Genomic DNA, 21,990 nt, shown 5'->3' on the forward strand with positions numbered 1-21,990 from the left:
CAAAAGTTTTTTAAAAACAAATGTAAAAAATTTGTTTTAAATGTAATGGGGGAAATATTAAATATAATTTTTAAAAAAGTTAATAATGACATCATTATTATTGACTGATTTTCTATTATTAGAAATCATGGCAATATAGATTCAGGGGCTACAGTGCTAAGTAGAAAGAACATATTCCTATTAGAATGGGCTTATTCCCAGTACTCTGAGAGAATCTGAGTTATAATTGCATGGTAGTGATTCTTTCTTGGGAATACAGACTTGTCAATATGACAAGTTGGCCCAGAGAGAGGGTGTACATATGTCTCATATAAAGGATTGTGATGTGGGGAGGGTTCATATCCAGCATCCCATGCACAGGTTATATAGGTGGGAGATAAGTTTTGGCAAAGGATCCTGCTTTCCCACTGGACACTAGGACTCATGATAAAATCTGAAGCCAGTCTACTTTCCTCATTGTTGTTTTTGTTTTTAAAAGAGGTGACAAAACCGGGAAAATCACTTTCACCGATAATTTAACCCAATTACATAGTTGGGCTAAACTTAATAACTTATAAACACATTTTTCATTTTTACACTTTAAGAATGCTATAAAGGCACTATTTACTTGAAGCTAGTACAGTGTTAGGAAGTATTCTGAGTAGGCAGGAAATAGCAGTCTTTGGAAAATGTTCCAACAGGCTGGGAGCAGTAGCACAGCCCACCTGCTTCTCTGGAGGTTGAGGCTTCAACAGGGCTAAGGCTATTTACATGTCCAAATTAAGTCCAGAATTAATATAGTGAGCTCCTAGTTGTTGGGGGGGGGGGGCAATAAGGCTGTGTAAGTGGGAGGTGAATTGGCCCAGGTCAGAAAATAGGGCAGGTCAAAGCTGCTATGCAGAATATAATGGAAGTGGGAATGTGAGTAGCCCTAGTACTACAAACCTGAACAAAATAGGGAAGGCTAGACAAAGGAAGGAAGGAAGGAAGGAAGGAAAGAAAGAAGGGAGAAAAAATGGGAGGAAGGGAGAAAGGAAAGGAGGGAGGGAAAGAAGGAAAGAAAGAAGGAAGGGAAAGAATAAAGAGGGAGAGAGAAGGAAGGAGGAAGGAAGGGAAGGAAGGAGGGAAAGAGGGAAAGAGGGAGAGAGGAAAGGAGGGAGGGAGGGAAAGAGAGGAGGAAGGGAAGGAGAGAGGAAGGGAAAAAGAAAGAAAAAGACAAATATTCTACTAGTACCCAGGTATAGGTGGATGTACTCAGAGTGCCAAGAACCATATATCAGGGATAAAAATTAGGTGATCTAGAGGGGGAAAGTACAGATGCTTTTTTTCCCTGCATTTGCTAAGTATATTAAAGCATCATTTTAAAAATCATGACTTCATCATGCTACATAGGGATGATAAAATCTTTATTTATTTATTTGCCAATAGAACTTCATCCTTCCCACCTCCTTTTTCAGTCTCCAACACTACCACCCCCAAAGGTAAATCACACTTTGTTTTGGCATATAAATTATTAATTTCACATTTTAAAAATAAGATTCAGAATTCTATTAGAAATCACCAGTGAGAAGCCACAAAAAGACAGAGCACACAGTTGCAGAGATCAGTGTAGCTGGGCCATCAGCCATGAGTATTTTAATATTATTTATCATATGGAGCAATCAGAAAAATCCATTTATGTCACTCCAGCAAAACAGAAAGTCTTGGACAAAGGTTGTCAACGAACAAGGGTGAAGTACAAGACACCTATGTGGAAGACGTTATAATACAGAGAATGAACCAAAAGGGAGCAATCTTGATAATACAAAAGTGAGTTGCTGTAAACTCACTGTACATATATCCTCTGGATTTATGATTTAGTCCTAATTCTTCTGTGACTATGTTAATTAGATTTTTCTTCAGAAGGAAGACTCTTTTGTTGCCCTACAAACAGAAATAAAAACGCTAGGGATATACCAAACAGTCTCAGAATTCAAATCCAATGGACTTTGTGCAACAGATGCAATAGATGAGAACTCATGAGATAATTGATGTGCAATGAGATAGGTTTTTTTTTAACTTGTTCATTCGAATTCTACAAGGGTACCTCCACCAGGCCCTGATAATAATAATAACTCACATTTACAGAGCACTTCAAATTTTACAAAGTGCTTTACATATATTATCTCATCAAATCCCTGTTTTAACATTCTTCTAAAACAGAACTGGTTTGTACGCATTTCTTAAATGACGATGCAAACCTGATGCAGAGTATACAATGAATGAGTGTACATTCTCAAGGTCAGCTTAAATGACAAAATGTACAACCTGAATCTCGATATGCCTTTCGACTTTCAGCTGCATATAAATCATATGCATATAAGCTGCATTTTCTGTGATCCATGCAGTAGATGTTCAGAAAAATGAAGTTAGCAACCAGTCATTCTTTAGCTATTAGACAACCACCAAAGTCATGAGAGACCCAGCGGTGAAAATGAAAGCAGGGATGACTGCAGTCATCTCCTGGCCTGCAGAATAAGTCCAGAGTGGTTGGGTTGGCCAGCAATGGACTCGGCAGCTGCCTTCAGTTTTCTCCCTTTGTATGAAATGTGGAGTTGATATTATGCTTTCCTCCATGCTTTTATCATTCCCAGCCACAGGACTGGACTTCCTTTTCATGAATCCGACTGGCATTTGAGGCTTGAGATGGAGACAAGTGGCTTTAAATTGAGAAAACTGAGAGAAATGGTTTTCAGACATTGGAACTACCTTGCTATAGTCCTTAAGGCAAATGCCACGAATCAGAAAAGAAGGAAAACAGTCTCAAAATGTAAACAATAATGTCACAAACCAAGGATGTGGATAAAAATCCCTTAACACGAGCAACATCCCTACTTCTGAAGCAAAGAGGGATTTCCCAACTTAGTAACACTAGACATCCTATTTCACAGTAGCGACCATCGCTGGACTTCAGAGGGGATAACAGTCCGTAATGTAGCTATAAAAACTTAACACTGAGAAGCTACTCAAATACCCAAGCAGTTCGAGGATGATTATTTATTTATTTACTTATTTTACATTTTGCTTTTGTGGTTGGCATAGTATGGGAAACCAAACTGGGAAATCATGATGTTGGAGTATTTTAAGGGCATACTGTCATAGATCTTCACCAGCTTATTTATACAATAAGACCTCTGCAAAAAGTGATCTGCCCGGTGCCACATTCCAGAATAGCCACTGCTGGTCTCTTTTTCTAAATTACCCATTTCCACGGGCTTGACAAATACCCCCGAAGTTTTCCCGATCTGTTTGGCGACCATAAAATTCATGGCAATATCATCACAATTTTGGGTCTCATCTATCAGCGCGTGGACAGTAGCTGGCTGTTTCTGGAAGTGTTCGAGGTATTTGCGGTTGAAGAATGATGCTCCGATCAGCACCATGGAGTACTGGTCTCCGTTTCCAAATCCTGGTATTTGTAGCTCAAACCCACCATAACTATAAACTCCTGAAGCAGTGGGGACATGCTTTCTAGGAACAAATCCTACAATCTGATCAGGAAATTGCTGCAAGGAGAAGGGGAAAGGTAACACAGTTAGAGCAAAAGCAATTTAAAACAAACGTGCTGAAGTCTGTGTGATTTGCCAGAGGGAATTAAGTTGGCATGTCACCTTTGTTCTATTCCTGATATCATTTGTTCTCACTTCCTGCCTAGCTCTGGACAAGTCACTTTATTTCTGTTTGCTAGGATCACTCTGCAGGTCAAATTGTACTGCAGCACAAAGATCTTGTATAAGAATGCCTCTGCAGATGACCCATTTAATGCAAACATTATCCATGTGCTACCACAAAATCCTGGTTTAAGAGAAAACTGCAGTCATTCCCTTGGAGTTTCCTTAAGAAAAAGAAAAGAAATAAACTGACCCTGTACCTTTAAAATGAAGTTGTAGACACTTGCTGTCTCTACTTAGGATATAATATGTTTATATAATGATATAACATAAGGTTATAATGAAGTTTGATGAGGTAACTTTAAAAATGCTTTGGGAGTAAAAGAAATAAATATAAATTTATCAAAACTTTGGTATGATTTTATTGTTTTGCTGCAGTTTTGGTCTCTATATTCTTGGCATTTAGAAATCAATCAAAAAAAGTTATTAAGGGTCTACTATGTACCAGAAATTTAGAAATCAATCAATCAAAAAACAGTTATTAAGGGTCTACTATGTACCAGAAATTTAGTAATCAATCAAAAAGTTATTAAGGATTGACTACCAAAAATTATGGAAGGCAATGGAGGATACAAAAACAAAAATGAAATCATTCCTGCCCTCAGGATGTTTATATTCCATTGCAGGTGACAACTTATACATATAAAGATATATAGGAAATGGGCACTTATTAGCTACAAGGTGATTTTGTGGGTATGACACTAACAACTGAGATTGGGGATAGTGATCAAAGACCTCATATAGAAGGTAGCATTTGAATTGAGACTTGAAGATATTGGGTATTCTAAGAGGTGAGGAGGGAGTATATTTCTGGCATGAGGGATATCTAGTGCAAAAGTGTGGAGACAGAAAAAGGAATGATGGATGGGGAGTCATAAAAAGAAGTCATACTGGACTAGAGAATATGTGAAGAGAAAAGGTGGACATACTCTTTGACCCAGTGACACTGGGCTCCTGGTTGCTCCATGAAGAAGACTCTTGCCTCTGGGCCTTTTCTCTGACTGTCCTTCCCCCTCCTCTCTGACTACTGACTACTCTGGTCAGTATCTCAATTAAAATTCTAACTTCTACCAGAAGTTCTGTGTTTTCCCTCTTAATTATTTCCTATTTATCTTATATAATATCTTACTGTGTGTATGTATGTGTGTATATTTTTTTCTTTCTTTTTTTTTTTTTTTCATATTCTCTCCCTCAGTAGATTGTAAGCTCCTTGAGGGCAAGGCCTATCTTATCTCCTTTTGAATCCCCAGTGCAGTGCCAGGCACATAATAGGGCACTCAAATGTTTATTGAATGAAGGAAGGATATTAAATGCTTCTTTTTGGACTTTTCTTGTTTTAATATGTTTCTTTTGTCTAAATATGGGGGTATACAAAATCTTTATGGAAACCAGAGAATTGGTAAAGCATTCTTGAACAGGGCTTCTTAAACTTTTTCCACTTATGACCTCCTTTTGCCTAGAAATAGGTATACAGATCAAACATTTACTGACAATAAATCAAAATATCCTGATTTCCACATTCAGTTATATGACCCCTATATGAGGTAGCAACTCATAATTTAAGCTTTGTTACAGAACATGACAATTGACATTAAGAAGTTGTGTGGTTAGAGGGCAAAGAATCCAGGACTTTACCATGAAGAGAGGTAAGGGTTAAAATCCTAATGAGGGTGCTTGCTGTGAAACTGTGGATAACTCATATAACTTCCATGAGCCTCACTTTTCTCATTTGGAAAATAGGGATAATATTTGCATTAATTACTTCATAGATTTGTTATGGGAAAGAGCTTTTAAGTCTGATTCTGATATATCTATTTACAAAAATATATCTATATATAACAAATATATATATATATAATTGATATATCTATATACAACAAATCAAATGTGAGACAGAAAGGAGAGGAGGGTTTACAAACATCAGAAAAAAGAAAAAACAAATACTTGTACAAGGGCTATGGCCATCTAGGAAGGAATCTTGACGACTAGATTCTATAATTCCAGTGGATACAGAAAGAATAAATTTGAAGGGGGAGGATGGGAATGGCAACATCTTTTCCTGAGGATTTGGGGGCAATTAGAATTGAAATGTTATTTGATTACCTGAGTTGCCCTAGTCCATGCGCTATTAAGAACTGCAAAACTTGTACTTTATCTTGCTCTTCGGCACTGTGGGCTCACCAGAATGGTGCCCTTTGTTTCAAACAGCAGTGTCTTACCAGGACTTTTGCTTTTGTGTACTCTGTAAATACAAGCCCTGAAATATTGCTGATGTGGCACAAGACCTAGCTGTTCATCGGATGTAAGCTTTCAGCCCAACCTTCTCTGGACCCTTTCATTAGATGAGATGTCAAAATTGAAGCTGTGAAAAAATGCTGATCATTGCAGAGAACTGCAGCCTCCTACCATGAATGAATATTTGATGAGGTGAAAATGTCTTAAGCAGTGAATTGAAAAGAGTTACTACAGTCAAAGCTATTATGTTTCTTTATTAGAAAACCCAGTGTTTAAATGCCCCGTGCTGCGTCTGAGGGGACTGGGGGTTTAAGGTCAATTTCTATTTCAGATGAATGGGTGAATACTAGAAAGACTCAAGTAAAAGTGAGCTATTGTGAAAGCATATTCAATGAGAGATTTTACAAGAGAACCATCCTCATATATAACATATATAGATGTGTGTAGGTAAAAATACGTATATATTTATATACACATATGCACACATACATAACATTCAAGTTGTTAAACAACTGGGAAAAAAAGAAGCTGGCCCCATACTATGGAATATAAAAATTACAATGATAGCAGCTGAGATTCTATATAATGCTCTGAAATTTGAAATATTATCTCATTTAAGTTTCACAGCAACTTTGTGAGGAAAGTACTTATGGGTTTATGACTAGCCCCATTTTATACATAAATATACTGAAAGCAAATATTACAAACAGGCCTTGAATTCAGGTCTTTTTGATTTCAAATCTAGCATACTAACTATCCACTAAGCCACACTGCTTAACAATCACAGCAGATTTGCCAGTGCCTTCTATACTGGAGTATAAACTTCATGGGTCTAGGGTCTGTATCTTGTCTCCAAGCATTTCATCCCAATAAGTATTTGACAAATATATTGTTCAATAGGGAAGTGAAAAGTGAAAGATATGGCAAAAGCTTTTTGTTAGGATTTACATTTAAGAAAGGGGATTTTGTGAGATTCCCCTTTGAAATTTGGCTGAAGTTCTTTGGCAATGGTGACAATTAACACGTCTAAGAAAAGTTCTTCATAATCCTCTGATATCTACTCTCATCAAGCAGTCACCGATATATAAGAGGAAAGAAAACAAGCCAATATTTGAGGCTAGATTTGAACTCATATCTTTAAGACTTCAGGCCCAGAGTTTACTTATTATCTCTCTGATTCTATCTTATATACTGGATAGTATTTGATACCACTGATTTAAACTGGCAGATCCCTTAATATACTTTTTTTTTTGAGGCCATCAGGGTTAAGTGACTTCCCCAGGATCACACAACTAGGACTTGAACTCAGGTCTCTCCAGGACCAATGCTCTATCCACTATACCACCAGTGCTCTATCTAGCTGCTTGGCACATAAGAAGCCTTAATTTCCTCATCTATAAATAAATCCACTGGAAATTAATGACTTTCTGTATAAACTGTCTTATTCTCTCATTTCATAAATGTAAGTTTTGTCTTCTCGACAAGAGGATAAGCGGCTGGAAAAGTAAGATCTCAGTTTGACACTTTGGTCTTACCTAGTCTGTGCTAAAAAACTCAGCATATTCTCTTTGCTTTATGACAGAGATCAAATCTCATTACAACAAACAGCACTGTTTTCAGAATCACTGTATAAGAACAATAAAATTCCATAGACACACACAAGAATCCATTTATTTTGTATACAACAAAAATCCATTATAGTTAAAAGCTCAGACTATTTTCTTTGAATTTATTGCAATGGAATCTCCCTAAAATGGATAGAAAAATGAAGAATAGAAAAATAATTTGTAAAACCCTTTACATTTCTAAAGAATTTTTAAAGTTTACAAAGTAGTTTCCTCATGATAATAATTCTTGTTCAGTGATTGACCAATGGAGACAATCCAGTTATTATTATTTTTATAAATGAGGAAACAAGGATGAGAGAAATTGTCAAAAAAATTAAAGAAAAAAAAGACCTTGGGGAGGGAGGAGGAAAGAGCTTTTACAGCACTTCATTCACTTGTTTTCCAACCTAGATTCCAACTCTAGCTCCAGAAGGCAGCTAGGGATAGTAGACAGAGTTCTTGATTTGGGGGTCAAAGGACTTGGTCCCAAATCTTCTTTCTGACTTTGACCAAATCATCCATCCTCTCTGAACGGGAGTGTTCTCACTCGTAAAATGAGAGGATTGGGCTAGCTGACTTCAAGACTTTTCTGACTTTAAATTTACGATATGATGACTTTTAAATTACTCAACTCTACCACTTCCTCATAATCTTCCCAAAGTACTTTCTAGCTCTTCCTTCCTAGCACACAATAATATGGTTATAAATCAAAATAGGTCTGAGATCCAGTTTGATCTAACTATTGTTCAATGTCATTTGAAATCAGACAAGGTGTTCCATTTATCGAACAACTTTTCCTATGGTTTGAGCGATCCAATCTTAGTCTACTTTTGATCACATGAAACTTTACAAGATACCTTTAAAAAACAAGAACCAACATTACCTGCCAAACTGAGAATGCAAAAACGAGGTCATGAGCGCTAATTAGCATGTCATCATCCACCATTAAAACAGCTGAAAAGAAAAAGACATGAAACTATTTGAATTCAACAGCTTGGAAATGAAACTCAACAATTAGTAAAAAGGCAAAGACATGAGGATTTACTCATAAAACTCTTCTCTATAACAATCATTTAATTGAAAAAAATTGGAAATAATGGCAGGGCCCAATTAGCACATGTTTTCTTCAGAAGAGTTGCCAGAAGGAAAAAAAAAGTTGCTAATTGGGCCATAATTGATTTTTGTAATGGTTGAAGGACAAAAGTGATCATTTAATAAGATAAGGAAATGACAAATAATAAGTACAAATATAATTTTAAGAAAACTTCTTTCTCATGAAATAAAACAAAAAGTGCTATCTGGTGAGATTGACATTAGTGACAAAACTAAATACAGTAAAAGAGGATTTAAGTATTTGTGGATCTATAATAATATACTTGTAAATTATATTTCCCTGCCATAATATCGGTTTCTATGACAGTATTAGATGGTTCTTTTCCTAACTCTGAGAAGTTTCTACACATCAGAGAAGTGAATTCTTATTCTTTATAAAGCACTCCCTGATGAGTCAATTCACCACCTTTAATGACAACTCAGACAGGTGAGAAGGCTGAAAATCCAAGCATTTCTCTATTAGCAGCAGGGACCCCACTGAGAAGACAGATGCTCCTTACCTTTGGTTTCCAGTTCTGGGAAGGTCTGGAGTCTATTTCTCATTCTGTTCACAGTCTGTATTTTGAAAATCACTGGGACAGGATGAGGCCCCAGGGCGTTCCACAAGTCCTCTGGCACCTTCTCCCCAATGTTGTTCCAGACGACAATCACTTTGTGTAGATGAGGCACCGCCTGGTAATGATTTAACAGCCTCAGCAACAGATCTGTTCTGTTGTATGTCTGCATGATGAGGGTAAAGGAATCCAGGGCAGACTGGCTCTGGGGTTTTGCTTCTCTGCGGGAAGTGGGCATTTTATCGTCTTTTATGTTAGGAAGCAAGGTAGTCAAAGCACCTGCCACCAGTAGTAACACAAGGATGATGATGGAAGAGAACCGGAGTAATCGGATTCCCATCACCCTCCCAGGAAGCTTGCAGATGTGGCAACACCTGTAATGGAAAGTGAAATGAAAAGAAGGAAAGATATCCATCTTAGTAATTGCTAGATTTCTTTCTATTTCTTATAGTCAAGAGTCTATTCAGATGATTCCAACTAAAAAAACAAAACAAAACAAAAAAACACACAAACAAACCAATTCCTGAAACTGCAGAAAAAGTTGGTGATGATTTTTCCCCCATCTTCTTTAAGCATTCAGATTGGTTGCTTGCTCAGCTCAAACTCCCTAAGCAGTTATTAATTCTTCCCTTCACTGAGTCTGAAATTGAATTAGTCTAGATAAACTTGCAATTTATTGTAGGCAGAAGATGCTGGGCAGAGTAGAAAGGAAAAAACTGGGCAATACTTTGCTATAGGAACTACTATTAGTTTGCCTCAATTCATTGTTGAAAATATTCTCAGCACTCTGTACATGTGATACAATCTCATTTACTTATCAAAGATTTTGTTCATCTTGTTTTGTTAAATTCATTTTTAGTCCCTTTATTTGCTCATCCCGACTAGGTGATGATTTCCTCTTTTTGTTAAAATCAAAACCTTTCTACGCACATCCCATTTCATACCATGGTATATATAAGACTGGTTTAAGATCACAGTATTTGTGATATTTTTGCCATAGCATATTTTATATTACTTCTATTACTTTATTTTGACTTGTCTGTGTAGATGTTGAATTTTCCCTGCTCCTAAAATGTTAATTTCTTGAAAACAAAGTCAATTTCATTTTTGTCTTATTATTACTGGCATTTAGCACAAGATCTTACTATGTGGTAGGTACTTTGTCAATATATTTTAAATTGAATTTCTACCAGCTTCTCCAAGTTCTCCATTCATTCCTCCATCTTGTGTATAATTGACACCAAATGCAATAGTATAAATATAATTAGAAAAGTGTACATTGGGATAAAGTTGATAGACACAATTCCAATACTTCAATAAAAGAGCTATAGGTACTCCCTTAAATAGTGCAGATCATCACAGTGCCTTCTAATCCTCTGTGATTTTAATCCACAATTCCCCATTGATCTTCTATAACTGGTTCATTCAATATGCTAGAGTTGTTCTCCTTTGTATTTGGACATTATACAGATGCTGTTGCAACATGCTAGAGTTGTTCTTTATATTTAGACATTATACAGATGTAGTTGCAACACTTGGGCAGTCTGTTTTTGTATTCCTCCTTTTATCTATCAACTCTTTTCCAATAAAACTTTCCTTCCCCAATCTCTTTGATACCTTCAACAAAACTTCTGGTGTTCAAGTCACTGTAGAAATATGCTACCCTACTGTGCTTCCCTCTCTGTCTCTCTGTCTCTTCCTCTCTCTCCAGCCTCACTGATCTTTGGGATCACCTGCAATTTTTATTCTCTGAAGTTTGTGATGCTCTATGACTCAAAACCCAATAGCATCAATACAAGAATACTGATGTTGAAAATTGTGGTTTTGTATCACAGAGCACTTTGTTGAAAGCTTTGTATAATTTCTTAAATGTGATCCATCCTAGTGTTTTTCCTCTTTGATTATAGGTACAATTCACTGTCCATCTACAATGTATGCTCATGTGAAGGGGAGTATAATCAAGTTAACAAGGTAATTTTGAGGTCAAGATGTAAAAGTCTTAATCACCAACTAGACAAACAATTTGTATTTGATCTAGATATGAAAAGGAGCCAGGATGAGTATGGGAGTGCTATAGCTCGAGACTTGTGCTTTTGGAAAAGTCCCTTTGACAGCTATGCAGACAGAGTACTTCCTTTCCACTGTGGTAAAATCTCAAGGCGAGTTTCTCCCCTGAGCTGTTCTGCTCTTTTTCTCAGCAGTAGATTCCCTAAGAAGGGTCATCCCTTGTGGTCTCTCAGGTCCTCTGTCTACATCCCATGGGGGTGGGGAGTGGGATTATCCTACTATCTAAGATTCCTCCCTCTTCCCAACAAGGCTGTTCTCCCCCTAATTAGTTTTTAAAAGAAGACTAGAAGGCATCTCTTATGCTCACTGCAGTGGGCACATTTCATGGTGTTTGATCCAGGTGCCAGAATTGTTAGTTATAGGTCTGATTACAACCCAGTCTCTCTAATCTTACTTCACATTATTTTGGGCATATGGAAAAAACCTCACACTTCACACCTGTTTTTTTATTTAAGCATTTTAAGGTATATTTTATTAACCAAACAACAACTTTCTCTGAATAACATAACCTCTTAAGTTGGGATCTGTGAATTTTTTTTAAATTACATAAAAATTAAATTTAAAAAATTTTAATAAACACTAAAAAATAAATAAAATTATTTTATAACTGTTTCAACATAATTCTGATAAGGGGGTCACAGGCTTCACTAGATCGCCAAAGGAATTTATCACTACCAAACAAAAGTTTGAGAACCTTTAATCTTAATATTTTAATAAGAAACAAAAGAAGGGTCTTTGTGAACCAAAGAATCAAAATTTCAGAGTAGGGAGGGACCACATTGACCAAATTGGCATGGAATTTAGAAGACTTGGGTTTAAATCCTAGCTCTGACACCTACTTCTTATGAGCCACTCCATCTCCCTGTACCTCAGTTTCCTCATCTGTGAAATGGGGGTAGTAGAGTTGGAATAGACAGCCTGTGAGCCCCCTCACTTCTCTTGATCTATAGTTCTGTAATCCTAAGGATATATGCAATTATAGGTCATCCAGCCTATGTATTCTTGAAGAAACTCACTAGTTCCCATAGGCAGACCATTCCATCACTGGATAGCTCTAATCATTAAAAAGTTGTTTCTTACACCAAACTTAAATTGGTTTCCTTGTAAGCCACCCCTTCCCCCCACTGTTTCTAGGTCTATCCTACGGACAGAACCAATCTATTTCTTCTTTCACATGACAAGTTATTTGAAAAGATACAACACCAACTATTTGAAGGTTGAAGACAGTTATCATTGTTTACTGTATTCTAGCTTCTCAGTCTTCATCTCAATATCCCCATTTCCTTCAAACAATTTTTATATGAAAGAGAGTGAGAGAGTGAAAGTGAGAGATCCAAAAGGGGTGGGAGAGGGAGAGAAGGAGAGAAGAAGGGAGAGAGAGAAAGATATAAAGATTGGAAGGAAAGGAGGGAAGGAGGGAGGAAGATGGAGGGGAGAAAGAGGAAAGAAGGGGGACAGAGGGGGAGAGAGGGAGAAAGAGGGAGGGAAGGGGAAGGAGAGAGAGAGAGAGAGAGAAAGAGAGAGAGAGAGAGAGAGAGAGAGAGAGAGAGAAGAGAAAAAAAATTTTGGGGTAAGGAGGTATGCAATTTAGTTAAGTGAAACAAAGAAAAACTGCTTTCCCCTTAGTCATGGTTCTTATAAAAAAGAGAATTAACATTAGTCAAGATGTTGCTTTCTTTTTCTTTTCAAATTCAAGTATTATGCAGGCAATATGCCTGCAAATTAATCTTTCCAAAGTTAAAGGTTACCTTTTCTGACCTTCTCAGCTTTTTTCAGTTGATTCAAGATTTTTTTTTCAATTCCAACCCCTTTTCAATCGGGATCACAAATAATATACTAATTAAATGCTTCATGGAATAACCTTGTCTGAATAATGATTAGTTTTCAAGGGCAGCTCAGTTGAGACGTTAGAATAAAACATTCATCTTTCACACAACTTCTTCTACCTCAGCCCTTCAACTTGTGTCTTTTACGAAAACAATATATATTGTTAACATTCTTAATCAAGAGAAAAACTGCTGCCAGCATTGAAGACCTTGAAAAATTCCTAGTAATGTGGAATCAAAAGCAAGTCCTGTATAAAAAAAATTTTTTTTTTAGCTCTGGGAAAAAAAAAAAAATGAAAACAAGTATGGGGCTATGCTTTCCCAGTAGAGAATCATTTCTGACAATTCCTCCACAAAACATCCTGATTAGGATCTTTATGTCTGTCCTAGGCAACAGAGGAGGAAATAATGTACTGTACAACTTTATGGAGAAACTATCCTTCTTTGAAGCAGAAATTGATGAGTTATCCCTTGGCAATTCTGGTAAGAAAAATAATAAAAGTTATTTGATATTGCAATTTCAATATCACAATAGTCTACTGCACACATTAAAAAAATAAACGAGCAAACAAATAAAAAAAATCAAAATCCTGTTCCACATACACTCCCCAACAGTGCTGTCTTCACTTTTCTTAGGAATAACCTTTTCTGTCCCATCAAAGAAGTTTCCAGATCTGGATAACTATAAATTACCTATCAACATATACCAAAAAGGGATATATTTAAAACAAGGCTTTCTAACAAGGGAGTCCTGAACTTTTAAAAAAATGATTTGATAATTGTATTTAGATATAAATATAATATGAATAATAATTGTATTTAAATATAATTGATTTTCTTTGTAATCCTAATGTCTAATTCTAGTGTTATCTCCATGAAATTGCTTCATCTATTCTGCATTTTATTTTCCCAGTATATGCTGTTTCCTCCCAATAGAATGTAAATTCCTTGAGGGTAGGGACTTATTTCTGCTTTTGTACCTTAAGTCCAGCACAATAATTGTTACATAATGAGTGTTTAACAAATGCCAGTTGAATTGAATAGAATATCACAACATGGCTTCTCACCAAGTTCAGATTTCCCAGTTGCACTGTGCTCAATAAAGTCCTCGCTGTGTATAGCTTTTCTATAATTAGCCCTTGGATCTGCAGACTAAAAAGTTTTCTAATTTTTGCTAGTACCATATTATTGAATGAATACTTTGATAGATCCATGATCACTGCAGAGTGGGCATTCCTTCCATCTATAGAACTCACATCTCCTCCATATCTCATTCTGTGTGGTTATTATTCATTTCTTTCCACAAAGAATCTACCCATGGTGCTAAAGACAGCCTCATGGTAATTTTAGCGTTTTTGTGAACACTAGTTCAAACCTCAGGCTATCCACTTCTTCTCTCTCACTATTGCTTCATGACTGGCCTTGCCTCCCTTTCGTGTCCTTGATAGCTTTTAGGCCATTTTTCAGCTACAGATCATCACTGGTAAAATCTGGCAGCTCATTTATAAGAACTATACACATCTCCACTGGATTCTGAGATGGTGCTATTTCATGACTCATACCTACACAGAAACAGTAGGAGATTCTTTCTATTAAGAAGATGGGCTTTGGCAGGAATGAGCAATCTGGGATTAGTGAAAACTTGGTGCACTTTCCAAAATGCATTTCAGCCTGATATTTTCCTCCTATAAAATCCAAATTATTGTCCATTTGTAATATCTATGAAATACATGTGTGCTTATATCTGTACAGACACAGACATACACATACATAAATAAAATAACTCTAGAAGGCCACATTGACATCATCTATCTGGTCATTGAATTTAATTTTTTTATCTGTATGAGTAGAAATGACTATATACTTCATATTAATTTTTTCTACTTTGTATTTTTTAAAATATAAATTATTCACATATAAATGGGATATGATTGTCATTGATTTTGAGAATTTCCACATTAAGGAACATATTCTATCAAAACAGAATTGGAACCTTCTGTACAACTTTGAATTTTAGAGAGTTGTCTATAGCACTATGAGGTAAATTATTTGTCCAAGATCATAGAGTTAATGTGGATCAGAGTTAGAATAAAAACCCAATTCTCACCTGCCTCTAAGGTCAATTCTCCAACCAGCATACGACTGGCATTGATATAACTCTTTAATACTTGCGAAACTATTCACATTAGTGTCTCATTTGATCCTTACAACAACCCTGTGAGTTAAATATTATAACAATTGCCATTTTAGAAATGAAGAAATTGAGGCTGACAGAAGTTAAGGGTCACACAGTCTGTAAATGTCTGGGGCAGGATTCAAATTCACCTTGCTTCTGTTAAATCAATTTTTTGTGTGACGGAGCCCTTTGGCAGGAATAGGAACAGGAAAACTACAGACCTTACGCAAATGTTTTTAAATGCATAAAAAATATATATTATATAATATGGCTCTAATAAATGCAGAGGATCAGAAGAGGTTTCCTATAAGTAGTGGTAGCTGAAAAGTGAAAGGAGGTGGAGATTCTATGTATGGGTCCAAGGAAGAAGTGTATTCCAGGGGCAGGAGACAGCCAATGCAAAGATTTGGAGATAGGAGATGTAGTAAACAAGTCAGTGAGGCTGGAAAGTGCATGAAATGAATGGATGCCTAAACATAAGTAATGTGTAACAATGCTGGAGAGGTAGGCTAGAACCATTATGAAGCCTTCAAAGTCAAATAGATATATTTTATTTTAGAGGGAAGAGAGAACCATTTGGAATTTCTTGAGTGAGAAACCAACAGAGCTAGACTTGTGCAAAAAAAAAAAAAAAACTATTGATTTGGTAGTTTTGAGGAGGATGGAATGGAGAGAGGAGAGATAAAAGACAATTCAGGAAGCAATTACTATAGTCCAGACAAGATGTAATGAGGGTCTGTAATAAGGTGATGTCTGTATAAGTACAGAAAAAGGAATGGGTACAAGATATATAGTAGAGGAAGAATCTATAAGACGTGGAACTAATTGTATGTGAGGGGCATGGGAGAATAAAGAATTGATGAGACCTCAGGTTGTGAATGTGGGTGACCAGAAAACTGGCAGTGCACTCAATGGAAATAGGGAAATTAGAATGAGTCAAGGGCATTAGGTGCCATGTTCTGTTTTGGACACGCCAAATTTGAGATGGCTAGCAAACATAGTTTGAGAAGTCTATTTGGCAATATGTAAACAGAGAAAAAGGCTGAGACCAGACCCCTATCCAATTACAGGATGTAGAATAAGGATACTAAACCAGCAAGAGAATGATGAAAAATAGTCAGATAAGAAGCAGGTAAAACTAGAGCACTATCACAAATATCTAGAGAGGAAAGAATATACAGGAGGAGAGGGTGGCCAATAACATCCTGTGTTGCAGAGAAGTCAAAAACAAAGAGCAAAAAAAGGATTTGATTGTTGGTGACCTTGAAGAAAGCATTTTCAGTTGAGTAACTGTACAGTCATTAGACACAGGGACACTGCAGCTTACAGTGCTCTGCACAACCTGAGCAGTCTAGATCTCGCAATGTCATGGTAGCCTCTCAACTTTGAAGAAAGAAAAATCTATCTGAGCTTTCATTTGGAAGTATGAGAATGAACATACCTGATAGTATTGGCTGGGAATAAGTTTGGGAAAGAACCAAAATATGGTACATAATGTGGCAGTCTCTTGCTAGACATTGCCTTCTTCCCCCCATCCACCAATCTTTATCTTCTTAATCTTCATTCACAGTTGATCTTCCCATTTACCCTTTCCTTATCAGTATTCTCTCCTACCCAGAAGATATTTAATAACATAATAATGAAAAGCAAAGTAAAATAACTAATACTTCGGGAAAATATACTTTCCTTAAAACAGGGGCATGTTTTGGATATTGGACACATCACAATGGGAAATCTTTTCTAAATATAAGTTCTATTAGATTCATATCCTGCTTAATTCATATTAAACAAATATAAATTTAAATAAAGATAGATAACTGTATTACAACTTTTACTTTGAAATCTTAGGTATTTTATTTTTTGCAGATTAAAAACATTATTTTGAGAGAGAGTCAAAAGGCTTCCCCAAAATTCCAAAGAGGTACAGATACAAAAAAGTTTAAGAACTTCAGGATAAGATGGTTAATGAGATCTTTTTCAACTTTCATTTCAGTATTTCTGTGAGACCAATCATTTGAAAAACAAAAACAAATTTAGTTCTTCATGAATTTAAAAAAAATTATGTTGTCACTGCATTAAGATATATGATCTCAGGGGAACAAGCACATGTATTCTTTTGAGTTTATTTTTGTATCCTGCTTACCCAGCACCTTGTCCATTCTAATGCTTAATAAGTATTATTTGATAATTATGATGATTCATGGTATTCAGATAACTTCTGGAAGCCAAGATTATCTAGCTGCATTAAAGCAATGAGAATATTACTCATGACTACAAAAGTGTACTTTATATCTCTTCTTTAATAATTCACTATTCCTCACTATGTGGCTTGGATAGATTTCACAGATATAATAAAAAGAAAAATATTAACTGACAATGTCATTGAAGTCCTTAAGCAATGAAAATCCCATGTTCAGAGTTTTTTGAATAGCTGTGGATTGAAGTAATATGTAGAGAGGCCTGGTATTAGGGATCATTTAGTACTCCCTAAAATGCAGACAAGAGGAAGAAAGATTGGAAATAGTATATATTCTTCCACTTTTGTAAATCATCTCAACCTACAAACCTTTTAATAGGATACATACAACTTTGTATCTCCAAAAAACTAATATCCACTATATTAAGCTCTACCAGAAGACTAACATGTGCCACAGGAACATTAATAACAATGATAATGATAATGATAGCATTCTTATAATGGTTTAGCACTTTACAAAATTATTTCATTTGATCCTCACAATTATCCTAGGAAGTAGGTGAGATTATCATCTCTATTTTACAAATGAGATAACTAAGGCAGATGGAAGTTGACTGGCCCAGGATCATATAGCTAGTACAGATCTGAACTTAGGCTCCAGTTATAGCACTTTATCCACAAAAGTACCTAACTGCCTAATATTTTAGATGTAAGTAGGACAGAAAGAAAAAGATAACAAATAAACCAGAACACAGTGTGTTCAGCCTCTAACAGATGAGAAAGAAAAGGCAAAGGGAATTCAATGTCACATAAAGAAAAGTAATCATTTTAATGTTGATGTCTATAGGTGGTGACAGAATGATTACTATTCTGCTATTTCGCCAAGGGATTTGTATCATACTGTCCAGATACAGTTGTCTCTTCTGTCTTCTCCAGTGGATGAATGGATGCACAAAAATACACTGATAACACTTAAAAGTTTGCAAAAGTTGCAAAAGTTTGAGGACTTACTGTCCTCAAAATGACCCTTTCAGGTAGGCAGTGCAAAAATGACACTTTCATAAAGACTGATTCTTAAATGTTCAGAAAAGAGAACCCCCCCCCAACTACGATGAAGCCCACTTGTTCCAATGTGGAATATAGAAATTTGGTTTTAGAACCTGAGCTTTCTTGTTAGAAGGTTGAAATGTGAACCTGGTAAAAAAGAGAATTAGAGGAGAGCCATAAAGCTGGTGCAACTATAGAACGTTGTCTCAGAACAGAATTTCAGAGCCTTAGCTAATTCTCTCCCATTCCAGTACTGTGTCATCTGCAGACTTGCTAAGTGTGCCATCATGTATGCTGTTATCCAAGTCACAGACTGAAAAGTTCGGTAGCAGAAACCCCTTGGGCCCTCCACTGTAACTTTCCTCCCAAACAGAATCATTTTGATTCCTCTTTAGATGTGACCAATTCTGAAGATATATCATTTCACAATCATCTAACCCATCTCTCTAATTTTTTCATAAAAGCAGCATGAGAAATCTGGCTTCACTACAATCTGATTTTATTATATGTGTAGTATTCTTCAATCTGTCAGTCTTATAACTTTGTAAAAAAGTCCATGTAGCAAAAAAAAAAAATGTATTTTTAATTCCAAGGGCATTGGATCTGCAATCAGGATACTTGGATTTGAGTTCTGATTCTGCCACACAGAAGCTGTGTTGGGCAAATTATCTAACTTTTCTGCACCCCAGTTTCCCCATCTGAGATAAATAATGGGAAACAATAATAAAGCATGCACTACCTCATCCCAAGCTTGTTATGAGCAAAGTGATCTGTGGATGCTGAAGCTTTGCATCTATCAGTTGTGATCATTATTTCCTTTACAATAGAAATAGAGAATGCACTGGAATAAGGGATTCTTTATTCAGAATGTAACAAATCCCCAACAAACCAGCATGCCAAGAGAAGACCAAGACAAACATAAAACCAACTTTATTGCAAAGAGAGGCTCACCTTGAGACCAAAGAGTATCCAAAGAGTTTTCTCTAGAGAAAAAAGCTAGTCCATTGTTCCATTACTGAATTGTCCATTACTTGTTTGGGAAAAATTATATTTATTTTTTGTAGTTGTTGTTAAGTCATTTCATTGTGTCCAACTCTTTGTGACCCCTTTAGGTTTTTGTTTTTTGTTTGTTTTGGCAAAGATACTGAAGGGGTTTGCCATTTCCTTCTCCAGCTCATTTTTCATATGGGGAAACTGAGGCAAACAGGTTTAAATGATTTTCCCAGGACTCACAATTAGTAAACATCTGAGGCCAGATTTGAGCCCAGCTGAATTCCTGACTCCAGGCCTAGAACTCTTTGCACTGCATCACCTAACTGCCCTGTTTAATGAATAATCAAATACCTGGATTTGAGTTGTGATTCTGCCACACAGAAGCTGTGTTGGGCAAATTATTTAACTTCTCTGCACCTGCTGATAGAGGCCAAGATTCTCATAATCATATATCAAAGTATAATGTAGCTCAAACTCTTCCAGTAGGCTCTTATCCCTCTTTACCAGTCTAAGTTGTGAGCATGCATTTGAATTATTCAGAACCAGGTACTTAAAAAAAACAAACCACCAATCTCTGATTTCACTGGAATTGAGAATTGCTGGTAAAGAAATGCCCTCTACCTATGCAGACTGACATCTGCCTGGAGTACATAAAGAAAGACACATAGCCCGTATTTATCAGAGGCAGGATTCAAACACAGCATTCCTGACTTCAAAACTGGCTCTTTAGCCACAAGATATGCTGGCTCTTATGTTTTCTATAGATATTGTTAATAATAAATAAATAACAAAATAAGAAAGGCAGAGATGGGGCAATAGGAGACTGAAAACAAGCAAATACAAAAACAGGATGATGGAGTCTTTGAGGTTTCTGTCCATGACACAGGTGATGTCGGGAGCTTAGTTGTGTATGTTTGTTCCTTTACTGATGTGACTTACCTGTTAAGATGGTTGAAATGATTGGTCCACCTGGATACAGAGTGATTAGTAGTTATACAGATTATAGCCTTTGTGACAGTGACAGACTAATTGGGAATTTTACAACTTTTTCCAAGCTGTGTTGGTTCCAAGGACCCTGGTACTGTCCTCTTTCACCTCTGCTTTTGAAAAGAGAATAACTAACTGCTAGAAATGCAATACAGCAAGGTAAAGTGAGAAAAAATCAATTTAGAGTCCAAGGACTAGGCTGGAATTCCACATCCATTACTTAAAACTATGTCCCTCAGGCAAGTCATATAGTCCCAGTAAGTGGCCTAATCTCAAAAATGAAAGCACTGAACTAGATGACTTCTAAGGTACTTTCCTAATTAAATATGTTATCTCTCTCTCTCTCTCTCTCTCTCTCTCTCTCTCTCTCTCTCTCTCTCGTTGTTGTTCAATGCAACTTTTGCTTTTGGAATTGCTTGAATCTTGAAAAAATGCCCTTTTCCTGCCTTTACCCTCCCAGTACAAAAGAATAGAACTCAACATTAACACAAACTTTCAAATCAAAAAAATGGAGGGGGAGGGGGAAAGAGAGAATAAACAAACAACAACAACAAAAACTTGACCATAAAAATTTATTATGTTTGGTAGGAAAGATCAAGACACAAATTCAGGCGATAACAAGGAAGTCAAAACTGCTACAAGCAAAGACTCAAATAAATATGTAATTTGGACACAATTCCAATAGGAATTCCTGGAGGAGCTTCAAAAAATAATTTCCAATATCAAATGCAAAAGGTAGAAGAAAAATTAGACAAATAAATGAAACAAAGAAAGAAAATTTTGAAAAGAAAACTAATAGTTTAGTAATAGGACACTAAAAAATAGTGACAAAAATAACTCCTTAAAAAATAGAATTAACCAAATTGAAAAAGAGATACAAAAAGTCACTGAAGAAAATGACTTCTTAAAAAAGTAGAACAAGGAAAATGGAAGCTTATGATTCCATGAGATATCAAGAAACAATAAAACAAAGTCAAAAGAATGAAAAAAGAGAAGAAAATATGAAGTACTTCATTGAAAAAACAATCGAGCTGGAAAACAGATCAAGGAGAGATAATTGAAGAATGAAAAAATAATTTGAAAGCAATGATCAAGGAAAGAGTCTAGACATCATATTTTAAGAATTTTTCTAGTAAAATTGATCAGGTATCCTCAAACCTGAGGATATAAAACAAAACAGAAACAGAAAACAAAATAGAAATTGAGAGAATTTACCAATCACCAGCTGAAAGAGATCCCCAAATGAAAACTCTCAGAGCTCCCATGTCAAAGAGAAAATAAATCAAGAAGCCAGAAAGAAACTACTCAAATACTATGTAATTAGTTAGGAACATACAAGATTTAGCTGCTACCACATTAAAGGAGTGGAGGGCTTGAAATATGAGATTCTGGAAGTCAAAAGAACTGGGATTACAACCAAGAATAACCTACCCAGCAAATCAGTATAATCTGGCAAAGGAAAAATTAGATTATTTAATGAAATAGAAGACTTCAAGCAT

General features: G+C 36.0%; 1 protein-coding gene across 1 annotated transcript in view; it reads right to left on the reverse strand.

The window, feature by feature from the left end:
- Nucleotides 1–1,368: 1,368 nt before the first annotated feature.
- EXTL2 (exostosin like glycosyltransferase 2) overlaps nucleotides 1,369–21,990 on the reverse strand; it is a 28,441-nt gene continuing 7,819 nt past the window's right edge. The window contains exons 3-5 of the mRNA XM_003769694.4: nucleotides 9,145–9,572; nucleotides 8,415–8,485; nucleotides 1,369–3,524 (exon numbers count right to left, since the gene is read on the reverse strand). Coding sequence (XP_003769742.1) covers nucleotides 3,033–3,524; nucleotides 8,415–8,485; nucleotides 9,145–9,572 — 991 coding nt within the window. The 3' untranslated portion in view covers nucleotides 1,369–3,032. The remainder of the gene's footprint in view (nucleotides 3,525–8,414; nucleotides 8,486–9,144; nucleotides 9,573–21,990) is intronic.

Source organism: Sarcophilus harrisii, chromosome 4, assembly GCF_902635505.1.
Source record: "Sarcophilus harrisii chromosome 4, mSarHar1.11, whole genome shotgun sequence".
In the NCBI taxonomy this organism is placed as follows: Eukaryota; Metazoa; Chordata; class Mammalia; order Dasyuromorphia; family Dasyuridae; genus Sarcophilus; species Sarcophilus harrisii.